Below are 12355 nucleotides of genomic sequence, written 5' to 3'. Positions count from 1 at the left end.
TAGATCAGATAGACAGGGTGGACAGCAGTGTGTGCAGCCTCTTCTTATACCGCACCACTGTTCTTTCCAATATTACATCAGATAGGCAGGGAGGACAGCAGTGTGAGCAGCCTCTTCTTATACCGCACCACTGTTCTTTCCAATATTACATCAGATAGGCAGGGAGGACAGCAGTGTGAGCAGCTTCTTCTTACACAGCACCACTGTTCTTTCCAGTATTAGATCAGATAGACAGGGTGGACAGCAGTGTGTGCAGCCTTTTCTTACACAGCACCACTGTTCTCTCCAGTATTAGATCAGATAGACAGGGAGGACAGCAGTGTGAGCAGCCTCTTCTTACACAGCACCACTGTTCTCTCCAGTATTAGATCAGATAGACAGGGTGGACAGCAGTGTGTGCAGCCTCTTCTTACACAGCACCACTGTTCTCTCCAGTATTAGATCAGATAGACAGGGTGGACAGCAGTGTGTGCAGCCTCTTCTTACACAGCACCACTGTTCTCTCCAGTATTAGATCAGATAGGCAGGGTGGACAGCAGTGTGCGCAGCCTCTTCTTACACAGCACCACTGTTCTCTCCAGTATTAGATCAGATTTCCCACTAGGTGCACAGTTTCCTATACATAAAAAGGAGAGGCAAAGCTTCTTCCTACTGCACAGGCTCCGGTCCTATTAACATTCCAGGACATGTTTTGATCATTTTAATAAGGTGGAGTCCATTTTAACCCTATAGTGATTACCTCCCTAAACAAATTACTTGTGATTTGCTAATTATATATAATTTTCTTGTAAAATACTTTCAATGACCTTTTCTTTTCTTCCTAGAAAACCCCTTTAATAAACAATTCTTCCATAACTTTTCTTCCTAGATGAGTCTTAGCAGCTCCATATTCATTCATTTAGGACATATTCCTACCCGTTGGACGTCTGGTGCCAATTTTCCCCGGTGAGGGGTTTTTATCTGACGACTTCTTTATTCAGGTGTTTGGTAATAACAGAAACAAAGGCCTTTTTTTATGGCTTAGGATATCTTGCAGCCTTTGTATCCTGACCATCGACAGTAACGTCAGCGCATTGTATCCAAGGAGCTAAATGTGCAAGACCCGGGGTCACGGCAGCTGAATACACCGACCTCAGAAAACAGACAATGAATTGCAAATGACGCTCCGAACAAAAAAAAAAAAAAAAGAGGAAAAAAAACCTTATTCAGGGAGAGGATGACAAAGGCCTGTGCGAGGCTGAATTGGCTTTCTGTACTCACTGAGCCAGTCCGACTGTGTGTGGCAAGAAAACCAAATGTGTTCCAGCAAAGAAAGCCAAATCCAGTAAAGACCTCACGTTTTTTTCTTACCCCCGGAAATCTGTCTACGAGGCATCACTCTTGGTCTCGGACTGTACGAGCCGCCTCGGCCATTGTCTTACACGTCAATCAGAATTCTCTTTATTGTGACATTATCATATCATTAGTAAAAATGAGCCAAAGGAATGACCGGTCTGTACACAACACTGGCAAAGAGAGTATCATATCATCATATCAGAAATGGACTAGGCTGAAGATAAACAGTGCTACGCAGCTGCTGCAGAACCTCATAACACACACCTCAGCTGCTGCAGAAGCTCATAACACACACATCACCTGCTGCAGAACCTCATAAAACGCACCTCAGCTGCTGCAGAACCTCAACGCACACCTCAGCTGCTGCACAACCTCATAACACACACCTCAGCTGCTGCACAACCTCATAACACACACCTCAGCTGCTGCACAACCTCATAACACACACCTCAGCTGCTGCACAACCTCATAACACACACCTCAGCTGCTGCAGAACCTCATAATACACATCAGCTGCTGCAGGGCCTCATAATACACACCTCAGCTGCTGCAGAACCTCATAATACACACCTCAGCTGCTGCAGAACCTCATAATACACACCTCAGCTGATGCAGAACCTCATAATACACACCTCAGCTGCTGCAGAGCATCATAACACACACCACAGCTGCTGCAGAACCTCATAATACACACCTCAGCTGCTGCAGAGCATCATAACACACACCACAGCTGCTGCAGAACCTCATAATACACACCTCAGCTGCTGCAGAACCTCATAATACACACCTCAGCTGCTGCAGAACCTCATAATACACACCTCAGCTGCTGCAGAACCTCATAATACACACCTCAGCTGCTGCAGAACCTCATAATACACACCTCAGCTGCTGCAAAAATCCATAATATACACCTCAGCTGCTGCAGAACATCATACACCTCAACTGCTGCAGACATGGTACGTGAAATCCACATCACATCTCCAATGTGTATAGGTATCCATACATTAGTGAACGCTTTCCCCTTTTCCATTACACGCCTCATTATAAGTAATCTGTCACTTTTTTTCCTTCTTGCAGATTAGCCAAAATGTAAGAAGTTATCGGGAAACCGTCAGAAATGATGCAATTGGCTGATTTCTTGGTGAAGAAGAACATTGAGCTCTATGTGGGTTCTTCACACCATATGCAGGAAGGAATGGTGAGGATGTGCAGCCCCTACTTATGTGACCCGACGTCTTGGCTCCGTGTATCGCTCGTCGATCCTCCATAATGCGTGTAAAATATAAACACTACTAGGATGGCATATGGCCATGTAAGTGGAACTTTTATTTTTGTATATTTGAAAGCGTGTGACTTTAGGGATAATGTAGAAAAACATTTTGTAGTTACCATTATCATTAATGTGTATAAGGGCCTAAACGTGTTTCACTGGGACAGCGGCTTCATCAGTGGTTGGGACAAAATGAGGACTATCCCATCCCCTGATGAAGCTGCTAAAATGGTAAATCTGTGGGGGACACTTCTAATGTGTGCTTCATTTGTAAGATCACACTGTGGAGTGTCCCCTCAAACAAGTTCCACTGCGACAGCGACTTCATCAAGAGATGGAATAGAATGTGGTGACTGTCCGATCCCCTGATGAAGCTGCCATCATGGCGAAACACGTTGGACTGGAATACTGCCCGTGTAAACATTTTGCCACTGGTTCGTCAAGTGATCGGATCGGACCGGAAAACAATTGCCTAGACCGTCGGCACTCACTAAGAAGCCAAAATCATGAATTATAAATGGGCCCAGAGCCAAAAAGAGACAAAAAATGGTTTCCTTACCCATGGCTTGTTTCCCCATAGCACACTGGTAAGTGTTTCTTGGGGACTGGTTGTGATGTGGGTACGGGATAAGTCCAGCACAAACCCCGAGCAATGTAAAGGGTTCAATTTCCAAATGGGTGGTGTGCCTAAAAAACAATCACACACAGCAGACGTCACCATAAAGTGCGGCGCATCAGAAGGAAGACAAGTCTTACAAGTAATACAACACGGGACGTTCTAGAAGATCGTCAGGAAAAGCAAACTATGCGCTGCGAGAATTTTCTAAAGACACCGTTTATTTTACCATATAATATCCTGAAAAGCAGGAAAAATATGTCAGGTGGAGTGAAATAAAAATAAACATGAAGAAAAATAGTATAGTTCTTCTGATTAGCTATGTTGGTTATCTCCAGTGCAGGGAATTTTAGTAGCTTAGGTATCCATGATTATGATCACTCATATAGTGACGTTAAATGGCTCTTAGTGGCCGTAACCATGGATACCTAAGCTACTGCAGTGCACTGCATATGAGGTAAGCCACATAGGGTATCTGAAGAACTATACTATATTTCTAACTAGAGGTATTAGCTAATATTATCATTATTACACATATTACATACTGAAATAGGATCTGGGAATAGCCCATCTCAAAAATATTCAAAAGTTTGTAAAATTCCACTTTACCCTTATCATACAGGAGACAAAAAGCGTTTTTCGGGGGATTAAAAAAAAATATGCTCGCTTTTACTGAATGTTTTGTTTTTTAAATGGCCATTTTATGGGGTTTTTCCTCACATTTTTTTCACGCATTAGTATGATCAAATCCGTTCTTGTCCGTTTTTGAAAATCCAACTTGACCATTTTAGTCAATAGGAATGGAAAAAAATAATTTAATGTATAAGTCATCCATGAGCTACATGATTGACTGGTGCTTTACATGATTTTTCACAATAAGCTGTATATGAATAACACCACTTCTGGTCATTATTAGTGATGAGCGAGCGTGCTGGGATAAGGTGTTATCTGAGCATGCTCTTTGTGCTAACAGAGTGTCTTCGGCGTGCTTGAAAAATATGTCCGGGTCCCCGCAGCTGCATGTCTCACGGCTGTTCGACAACACATGCAGTGATTGCCTAACAAACAGATAATCCCTCCATGTGTGAGCAGCGGTAAGACATGCAGCAGCGGGGACTCAAACATATCTTTCCAGCATGCCGAAGATACTCGGATAGCACCTTATCTGAGCACGTTCGCTCATCACTAGTCATTACATGAATTGCTTCTAGCACTAGTCACCGGTTTCCCATCTAGCTGCTATGTCTTAATACACCATGTAGGAATACACCAGCACATGTTCAGCACATGTATGAGGATATTATACAGCAGTACTGAGCAGAGTATCTGTGAATCCAGGGTTGAAAAAATAAAAACTGATTACAATCCTGCAGTCCCGCTTTAAAATATCTGTTCTTCTCTTTTTCACTCTGCTCCTCTCCCTCCCACTCTACACAACCTTCAATAAGCATCTGCAATCTGATCCCTCAGTGAGCTGGCGGCCCTTGTTTAGACCAAGACAAATTTTAGCAGTTAATGACAGACTGGTACAGAGGGGCGAGGACCCTGCCCTTGTGGGCTTACATTCTACAGGATTATGGGGAAGGAGACAGTAGGTTGAGGTTGCAGTAGCTCTGATGGTGTTGAGGTGGCCATGTGGTCAGTACAGGCTGTAAGCTTCTTTGAAGAGGTGGGTTTTCAGGTTTCTTTTGAAGGATCCAAATGTGGTGGATAACCGGACGTGTTGAGGCACAGAGTTCCAGAGGATGGGGGATATTTGGGAGAAGTCTTGGAGGCAGTTGGGTGAGGAGCGAATAAGCGTGGAGGAGAGAAGGAGGTCTTGGGAGGCCCGGAGATTACGTGAGGGAAGATATTGAGAGATTAGTTTGGAAATATACGGAGGGGACAGGTTATGGATGGCTTTGTAGGTCAGTGTTAGTAGTTTAAACTGGATACGCTGGGAAATTGGGAGCCAGTGAAAGGATTTGCAAAGAGGGGAAGCGGAGGAGTAGCGAGGAGAGAGATTAATTAGTCGGGCAGCAGAGTTAAGGACCGATTGGAGGGGTGCGAGAGTGTTAGCAGGGAGGCCACAGGGGAGTATGTTGCAGTAGTCGAGGCGGGAGATGATTAGGGCATGCACGAGCAATTTGGTAGAGTGAGGGTTGAGGAAAGGACGGATTCTGGAAATATTTTTGAGCTGGAGGCGACAGGAGGTGGCGAGAGCTTGGATGTGCGATTTCAAGGACAGGGCAGAGTCAAGGGTTACTCCGAGGCAGCGGATTTTGGGGACAGGGGAAAGTGTGATTTCATATATTTTGATAGATAGATCAGGTAGGGAAGATGTGCAAGATGGAGGAAAGATAATTTGTTCAGGTTTGTCCACTCTGAGCTTGAGGAAGCGAGAGGAGAAGAAGGATATGGCTGATAAACACTCTGGGATTCTGGAGAGCAGAGAGGTGACATCTGGGCCAGAGAGGTGGATCTGAGTGTCAGCAGCATATAGATGGTACTGGAAGCCATAGGACCTTATGAGTTGTCCCAGGCCAAGTGTATAGATTGAGAAGAGAAGGGGTCCTAGGACAGAGCCTTGGGGGACTCCAAGAGAGAGGGGGCGAGATGAAGAGGTAGTGTGGGAGTAGGAAACGCTAAATGAGGTTGGTAAGGTATGAGGAGATCCAGCATAAGGCGAGGTCTTTGACCCCAAAGGAAGAGAGGATCTGTAGTAGGAGGCAGTGGTCCACTGTGTCGAAGGCAGAGGACAGGTCTAGAAGGAGGAGTAGAGAGAATTGTCTGTTAGCTTTGGCTGTAAGTAAGTTGTTAGTAATTTTGGTCTGGGCAGTCTCAGTAGAATGATGGGGACGGAATCCAGATTGTAGGTTGTCGAAGAGAGAGTTAGATGCAAAGTGAGAGGAAAGTTCAGCATGGACGTGCTCCTCAAGGAGTTTGGAAGCGAATGGGAGCAAAGATATGGGGCGATAGCTGGACATAGCGCTTGGGTCAAGGGATGGCTTTTTGAGGAGAGGTGTGATTGTGGCATGTTTGAAAGCAGTGGGCAAGGGTAGAAAAGAAGTGGCTCAGAAGTGGATAAAGAAGCAGATTTCCCTGATAGGACATATTATACAATTTCTTATACTCACTGTTTTGTATCATAGATTTATATAAAGTTATATAAAGTTTGTTGAAAGTGACCTTTTAATTTAGTTATTGGTGAAACATTTGGAAGAAAAAAAAAACAGGAGTATAAGCTTTAGATAAAGCGGTCACTTACTTGGATATGGAGTGTTCGTACAGAGAGATGTAACAATCGTTCTCTTCATTCACATCCAAATATTCCACCAGACTTTCATGGAGGAAATCCTCAAAGCTCCTGTAAATGGTCAGCGAGATAATGAGGAGGGAGTCCCGGCACTCATATAATCACATTCGAGTATGGAAATCCTCAATCCCAGGAGCGGTCGCTCGCGGGAGTCGCCTGCCAGGCCTGAGGAGTCCGACGCGTTCCTCAGGAGAATCATCTCGGTTCCTTCTTATCAGTATATTAAGAGATATGTGCCGAGACTCCCATTACTTCTGCTCAGATTACTATTCTCTCTACTGATACGAATATTATCCCATGGCGCTCTTCTATTTAACAAGTAATTAACATAGGCAGATATAACAATGATGTAATAAAAAAGTAAAAGAATAAAAGCGCTGAATGCGAAGGCATAAATTGAGAAACCATTCTGAAAGACATTGCAAAATGCAGAGTGAACATGCCAGATTACTCTTTTGGTCCAGACTCATTAATGGAAATCTGTCAACAGCATGATGTAGAGGCAGAGATCCTGATTTCAGCAATGTATCACTTATTAGGCTGCGTGCTGACGATTTAATAAAATCAATGTTTTATCAGGAGGAGATTATCACTGCAGGACTAGGTGTCCCCTGACTTCTGGTCCAACCACGCCCCCACCACCCAACAGTAAGCGACCAATCAGTGAAGTGGGCGGGGTTACACACAGCTCAGCATTCCAAGCTCTGCAGCAGAGAAAATAGGGACTGTAGGACTGTATGAAAATTGTGTAGAACAGCAAGTGACACATCGCTGGAATCAGGCTCTCGGCCTCTACATAATGTTGCTCTCAGATTATATAGCAAGAACCTGCTGACAGATTGGCCTCCATTCTTCTAAGGTAAAAGGCATGGATGTCAAACTAACCTGTAGCCCTGAGACAGCTCCAGGATGTGCTTGTTGGTCACCATCGGTCTCTGGTTTTTGACAATAATGTAAGGTCTGCAAAAAAAACGGATATTAAAAAAACTAGTTAGCGGAATTTCATTTTTCATAACACAAAACAAAAACAAAAACATCCGGGGACTCAAACACATTATTCGAGCACATCGAAGACCCTCGGTTACACACATCCGCTCATCGCTAGTGTTGCCCCAAAATGACAACTTATCACCTATCCTGAGAGCTGGTGATAAATGTCCCACCCCTGGAACTCCTACTGATCGTGAGAACGGGGGGTTATGTTGATCACATTTTAATGGAGTGGAGGTTGTGCCTGAGCCTTGCTGCTCTACCTAATGACTATGGGACAACCAAGTGTGGTGCTTGGTTTAGACCAAAAAAAAAAAAAGCCTCACAAATTATGAATTGAGCCCATGGAAGTACTGATTGCCAATCTTCATTAGTCCCATATGCAATCAATGGAGCCTATGCGCAATGGCTGATTAATTCAAATAAGGGACACAGGACCCCTATGATCTAAATAATTGGTGGTCCCAGCAGAACCTCTAGTTATCATGCACTTATCGGTGGAGGCCATTTTTCAGGGAGAACGAAGGAATGACTACAAGATGCAGCAGCGGGGATGTTGGCTACACATGTCCACCGTATGGTCAAACTTCGACAGGAGGGTGTAGAAGACCTGGAGAGAGGTTGTGCTCAGTATAGGACACCAATAAGGCTCACAATAGAGAGCATAAAAAAACTTCCTGGCCCTAGAAGTGTGGAATTAGTCTCCAACTCAAAGCTGTCATCTGTGATGGCCTTTCTTCATACTACAGTTTTGAGTTGATTTTAAAGGTTGTTTTTTTTTACGGCAAAAAAAAAAAAAAAAAGTAAAAATAAAATTTACTCTCCAGCAACAATGTACATGCAGAAAAAAAATTCTGGATCTGGCTCAAAAAAAAAATAAATATGAGGCCTCCAGGGATGTCATCGGCCAACTACAGATTGGCAGCTCCTATTCCCAGGTGTCTATGGGCCACCGGCAGAAGATCTGTTCTGTAGAAGACTCGAGGGACCTCAGCTGTCAGACAGTATTGGGGCATGCAGGACACCAGGCTATACAGGGTCGGCCATATTGTGGAGGGCTGGCAGATAACAGGCATTGTGCGTGTATCTGCTGTCAATGAGGCTCCGTCATGGTGCGGGACCAATAGGCCTCTGCCAGGTGCACCCTGCTACTATAGGACCCTCATTACCCCAATACAGGAGCGTTACATTATCCCTCTCAGAACGAGCTGCTCCAAAGAAATATTCATTAGTGTTTGTAGGATTCGGACGATTCTCTTCTGCAGTTAAAAATTAGATTTGGGAGGAACGACTATTAGATCGCAGGTATAGTTACCAAATGTAGGAACATCTTATATGACTTCTGGGCTTTCCCACCCGGTCATTGATAATTGGACTATTCATCCAGAGCTACCTGGTTCTTAAGAGTTTTGGGGGTATTTAATTGCGAATTGGGGTCGGAGTTAGAACCCGTGGGCAGTACAATGGCTATCATGAGTCGTTGAGAACTTGTGTGGAGGCATTCATAAGAGGATGAACAAATTAAAAGAAGGTTTACACTGAAGATTTTTATTTTTTTAAGGATTCAAAAAGTAGCAATATTTACCTAGATTTTATTAGATCCCTACTTTTCTCTACTTCCAGATCCTGTCTGAACCGACCAAAAAAGGACAGGAAGTGCGGGCTCAGCCAATCACAGCCACAGCAGGGACCTCCGTAGTCAGTGATTGGCTGAGGAGGCATCTCCTGCCTTATTCATTAAGTCAAGGACAGGACCAAGAAGTAGCGATCAGTAAGGACTGGATAAGGAACAAGAGCGACAGGAGATTGCTGGGATGAGTAATGTTTCATTTATCAGGGTTGCACCTCAGGTACCCCCATGTAATGGAAGAAGGAGGGTCCCAAGAGGGGGGGGGGGCAACATGGTCCTTCCATAGAAGTGTATGAGTTTAGACACACTATTGGCCTCCTCGCCATTCCTCTCGTAGTTGATGTGGCCACTTTCCACCTATTTGCCATAAATGCCCACGGTGGGGATAACTATGTAAAACTTACATATAATCATCCGATAGTCTAGCGTTTGTATGACGCCATATTAAAGGGACTGTCCTGTGAATGCAAGTCTAATAACAGGATAGGTGAAAAATTACTGATGGATGGGTGGTCCACACCGATCGGGAATTTTCATCCCAGGAGGTGAGGACTTAACTCAGCTACAAAATGAAGCCAAAGATTGGATGATCAACTAATTCTACAGTTATTTTCTATGGGACTCCAAGAAAAAAGCCGAGCGCAGCAATCAACCACCACATAGTGAATGAATGGACTGGCGGTCGAGCAGGCGCACTGGTGATCCATTCTATGAGAATAAAAAACAAACAAACAATTGAGAGCAGGTCCCAGTGGTCAGACCTCCTTTGGATAGGTAACTTATTTTTTCACAAACTACCCTCTTTCAATGAATTTGTACCAATAATCAAACGCATCTTCATAATGCACCAGAATGAGAGAACTTCTCCCATAGTACATGTGCACCATCTCATCTGCGACAGGTAACTGATGTATTAGTATTAGGCCCAAGCGAGGGATTCCAGAAATAGTCACTAATGTAAATCTTATTGCCCGAACGTTAATAGGGATCTGCAGAGGCCTCCAGTCATGTAACAGAGGCTATAACTACATGCCGCGCGTGTGAATTGCCCATACATATAAAGCCCAGTGCAGGAGGAAGGTGGAGCAGGACACAACTAATCCCCCACATATTAATAACAGCTTGTAAATGAATCACAAGCTGTAATTATCCACCATGGGGGTTTTAAACTATTAAATCAACTTTTTATTGCGGTTGTAAATATGAATTACCAGTGACAGCGATGATGACATCACAAGGCGCATGACATCACAGACCTCACATGACATCACAATAGGTGTAGAATGTACGAAGCTCCGCACCGGAGCCATCTTGTATCACTAGGACCTGACAGCTGGAAGGGGACGAGTCCAGGTAGGTCGCTGGGGAGATTTACTGTGATGGGGGTATTTATTGTAACGAGCCTGGGGGAGATTTACAGTCATAGGGTATTTAGTGTAACGGGCCTGGGGGAGATTTACTGTGATGGGGGTATTTATTGTAACGAGCCTGGGGGAGATTTACAGTCATAGGGTATTTATTGTAACGAGCCTGGGGGAGATTTACAGTCATAGGGTATTTAGTGTAACAGGCCTAGGGGAGATTTACTGTGATGGGGGTATTTAGTGTAACGGGCCTGGGGGAGTTTTACTGTGATGGGGGTATTTAGTGTAACGAGCCTGGCAGAGATTTACTGTGATGGGGGTATTTAGTGTAACAGGCCTGGGGGAGATTTACTGTGATGGGGGTATTTAGTGTAACGGGCCTGGGGGAGATTTACTGTGATGGGGGTATTTAGTGTAACGGGCCTGGGGAGATTTACTGTGATGGGGGTATTTAGTGTAACGGGCCTGGGGAGATTTACTGTGATGGGGGTATTTAGTGTAACGGGCCTGGGGGAGATTTACTGTCATGGGGGTATTTAGTGTAACGGGCCTGGGGAGATTTACTGTGATGGGGGTATTTAGTGTAACGGGCCTGGGGAGATTTACTGTGATGGGGGTATTTAGTGTAACGAGCCTGGGGGAGATTTACTGTGATGGGGTATTTAGTGTAACAGCCAATTATTTATTCCGGGGCTCAGTGTGGGGCAGATATTTTTATTCAGGAGCATTATAATGACACTTTTATCTTTAAGGGCGTCGTGTGGGGATGTGCTGCAGGAGACTGGAGAAGATGGAAGTCTGCAGATAAGAGCTGTGGATGAGAAAACTCATCATGGTGTCTGGACAAGATGTAGAAGAAAAGAAACGTCATCTATCAGGTACCTGGATGTAAATGTTTTTCTGATGGTGACTAATTCTCATGTTTTTAGTGGTTAGAAGAAATACAGGGGTTTCCAAGTTTGTGCTGAGTCTGCACTCATTCTATGTGACTGCAGACTTCTGAATTCTCTCAGTGCGCACTGCACGCTGTCAGGATTCTCTTGTGCCCGTGATTTGCATACATGCAGTCATGTGCCAACTAGACATGTGCAACCTCACTCTGTGAAAATGAATTGAGCGAGGCCAGACACATCTAGATGTAATGTGGCCAGAAGTATACAAACCACATACTTGTGCTCCATACAGTAAAATGGCCCCACATAGTCCTCCATACAGTATAATGGCCCCACATACATAATAATAGCCCCATCTAATGCTCCAAACTGTAATGGCACCACATAGTGCTTACTACAGTATAATGTGCCCGAATTGCCTTCTATACATTATGATCGGCCTACATTGCCTTCCATACAATATAATGGCCTCACATAGTGCTCCGCACAGTATAATTGTGGGGTCATCATGCTGTATGGGAGCACTATGTGAGACCATTATACTTTATGGAAGGTAATGTGGGCCCAAAATACTGTATAAAGCACTGTGGGTCATTACACTGTATGGAGAACAGTGTAGGGCCATTACACTGTATGGAGCACTATGTGGGGCCATTACACTGTATGAAGCACTATGTTGGGCCATTACACTGTATGGAGCACTATGTGGGGCCATTACACTGTATGGAGCACTATGTGGGGCCACTACACTGTATGGAGCACTATATGGGTGGGGCCTTTACACTGTAAGAAGTACTATATGGGGCCATTCAACTGTATGGAGCACTATGTGAGACCAATAGACTGTATGAAGCACTACAAGGGACCAATGTACTGCCCCATACAGTGTGTGGGGCCAATGCACTGTATGGAGCACTCTGTGGGGCCAATACACTGTATGGAGATCTATGTGGGGCCAATAC

General features: G+C 44.5%; 1 protein-coding gene across 1 annotated transcript in view; it reads right to left on the bottom strand.

Moving 5' to 3' along the window:
• The window catches only part of POLR3B (RNA polymerase III subunit B), a 113932-nt gene that overhangs the window by 51773 nt on the left and 49804 nt on the right, over positions 1-12355 (bottom strand). Inside the window, exons 17-19 of the mRNA XM_077266462.1 lie at positions 7402-7476; positions 6469-6567; positions 3165-3292 (exon numbers count right to left, since the gene is read on the bottom strand). Coding sequence (XP_077122577.1) covers positions 3165-3292; positions 6469-6567; positions 7402-7476 — 302 coding nt within the window. The remainder of the gene's footprint in view (positions 1-3164; positions 3293-6468; positions 6568-7401; positions 7477-12355) is intronic.

The sequence above is a fragment of the Ranitomeya variabilis genome, chromosome 5, assembly GCF_051348905.1.
Source record: "Ranitomeya variabilis isolate aRanVar5 chromosome 5, aRanVar5.hap1, whole genome shotgun sequence".
Classification (NCBI taxonomy): domain Eukaryota; kingdom Metazoa; phylum Chordata; class Amphibia; order Anura; family Dendrobatidae; genus Ranitomeya; species Ranitomeya variabilis.
Note: the sequence above shows the minus strand (reverse complement) of the source record. Positions and strands in the feature narration are given on the sequence as shown.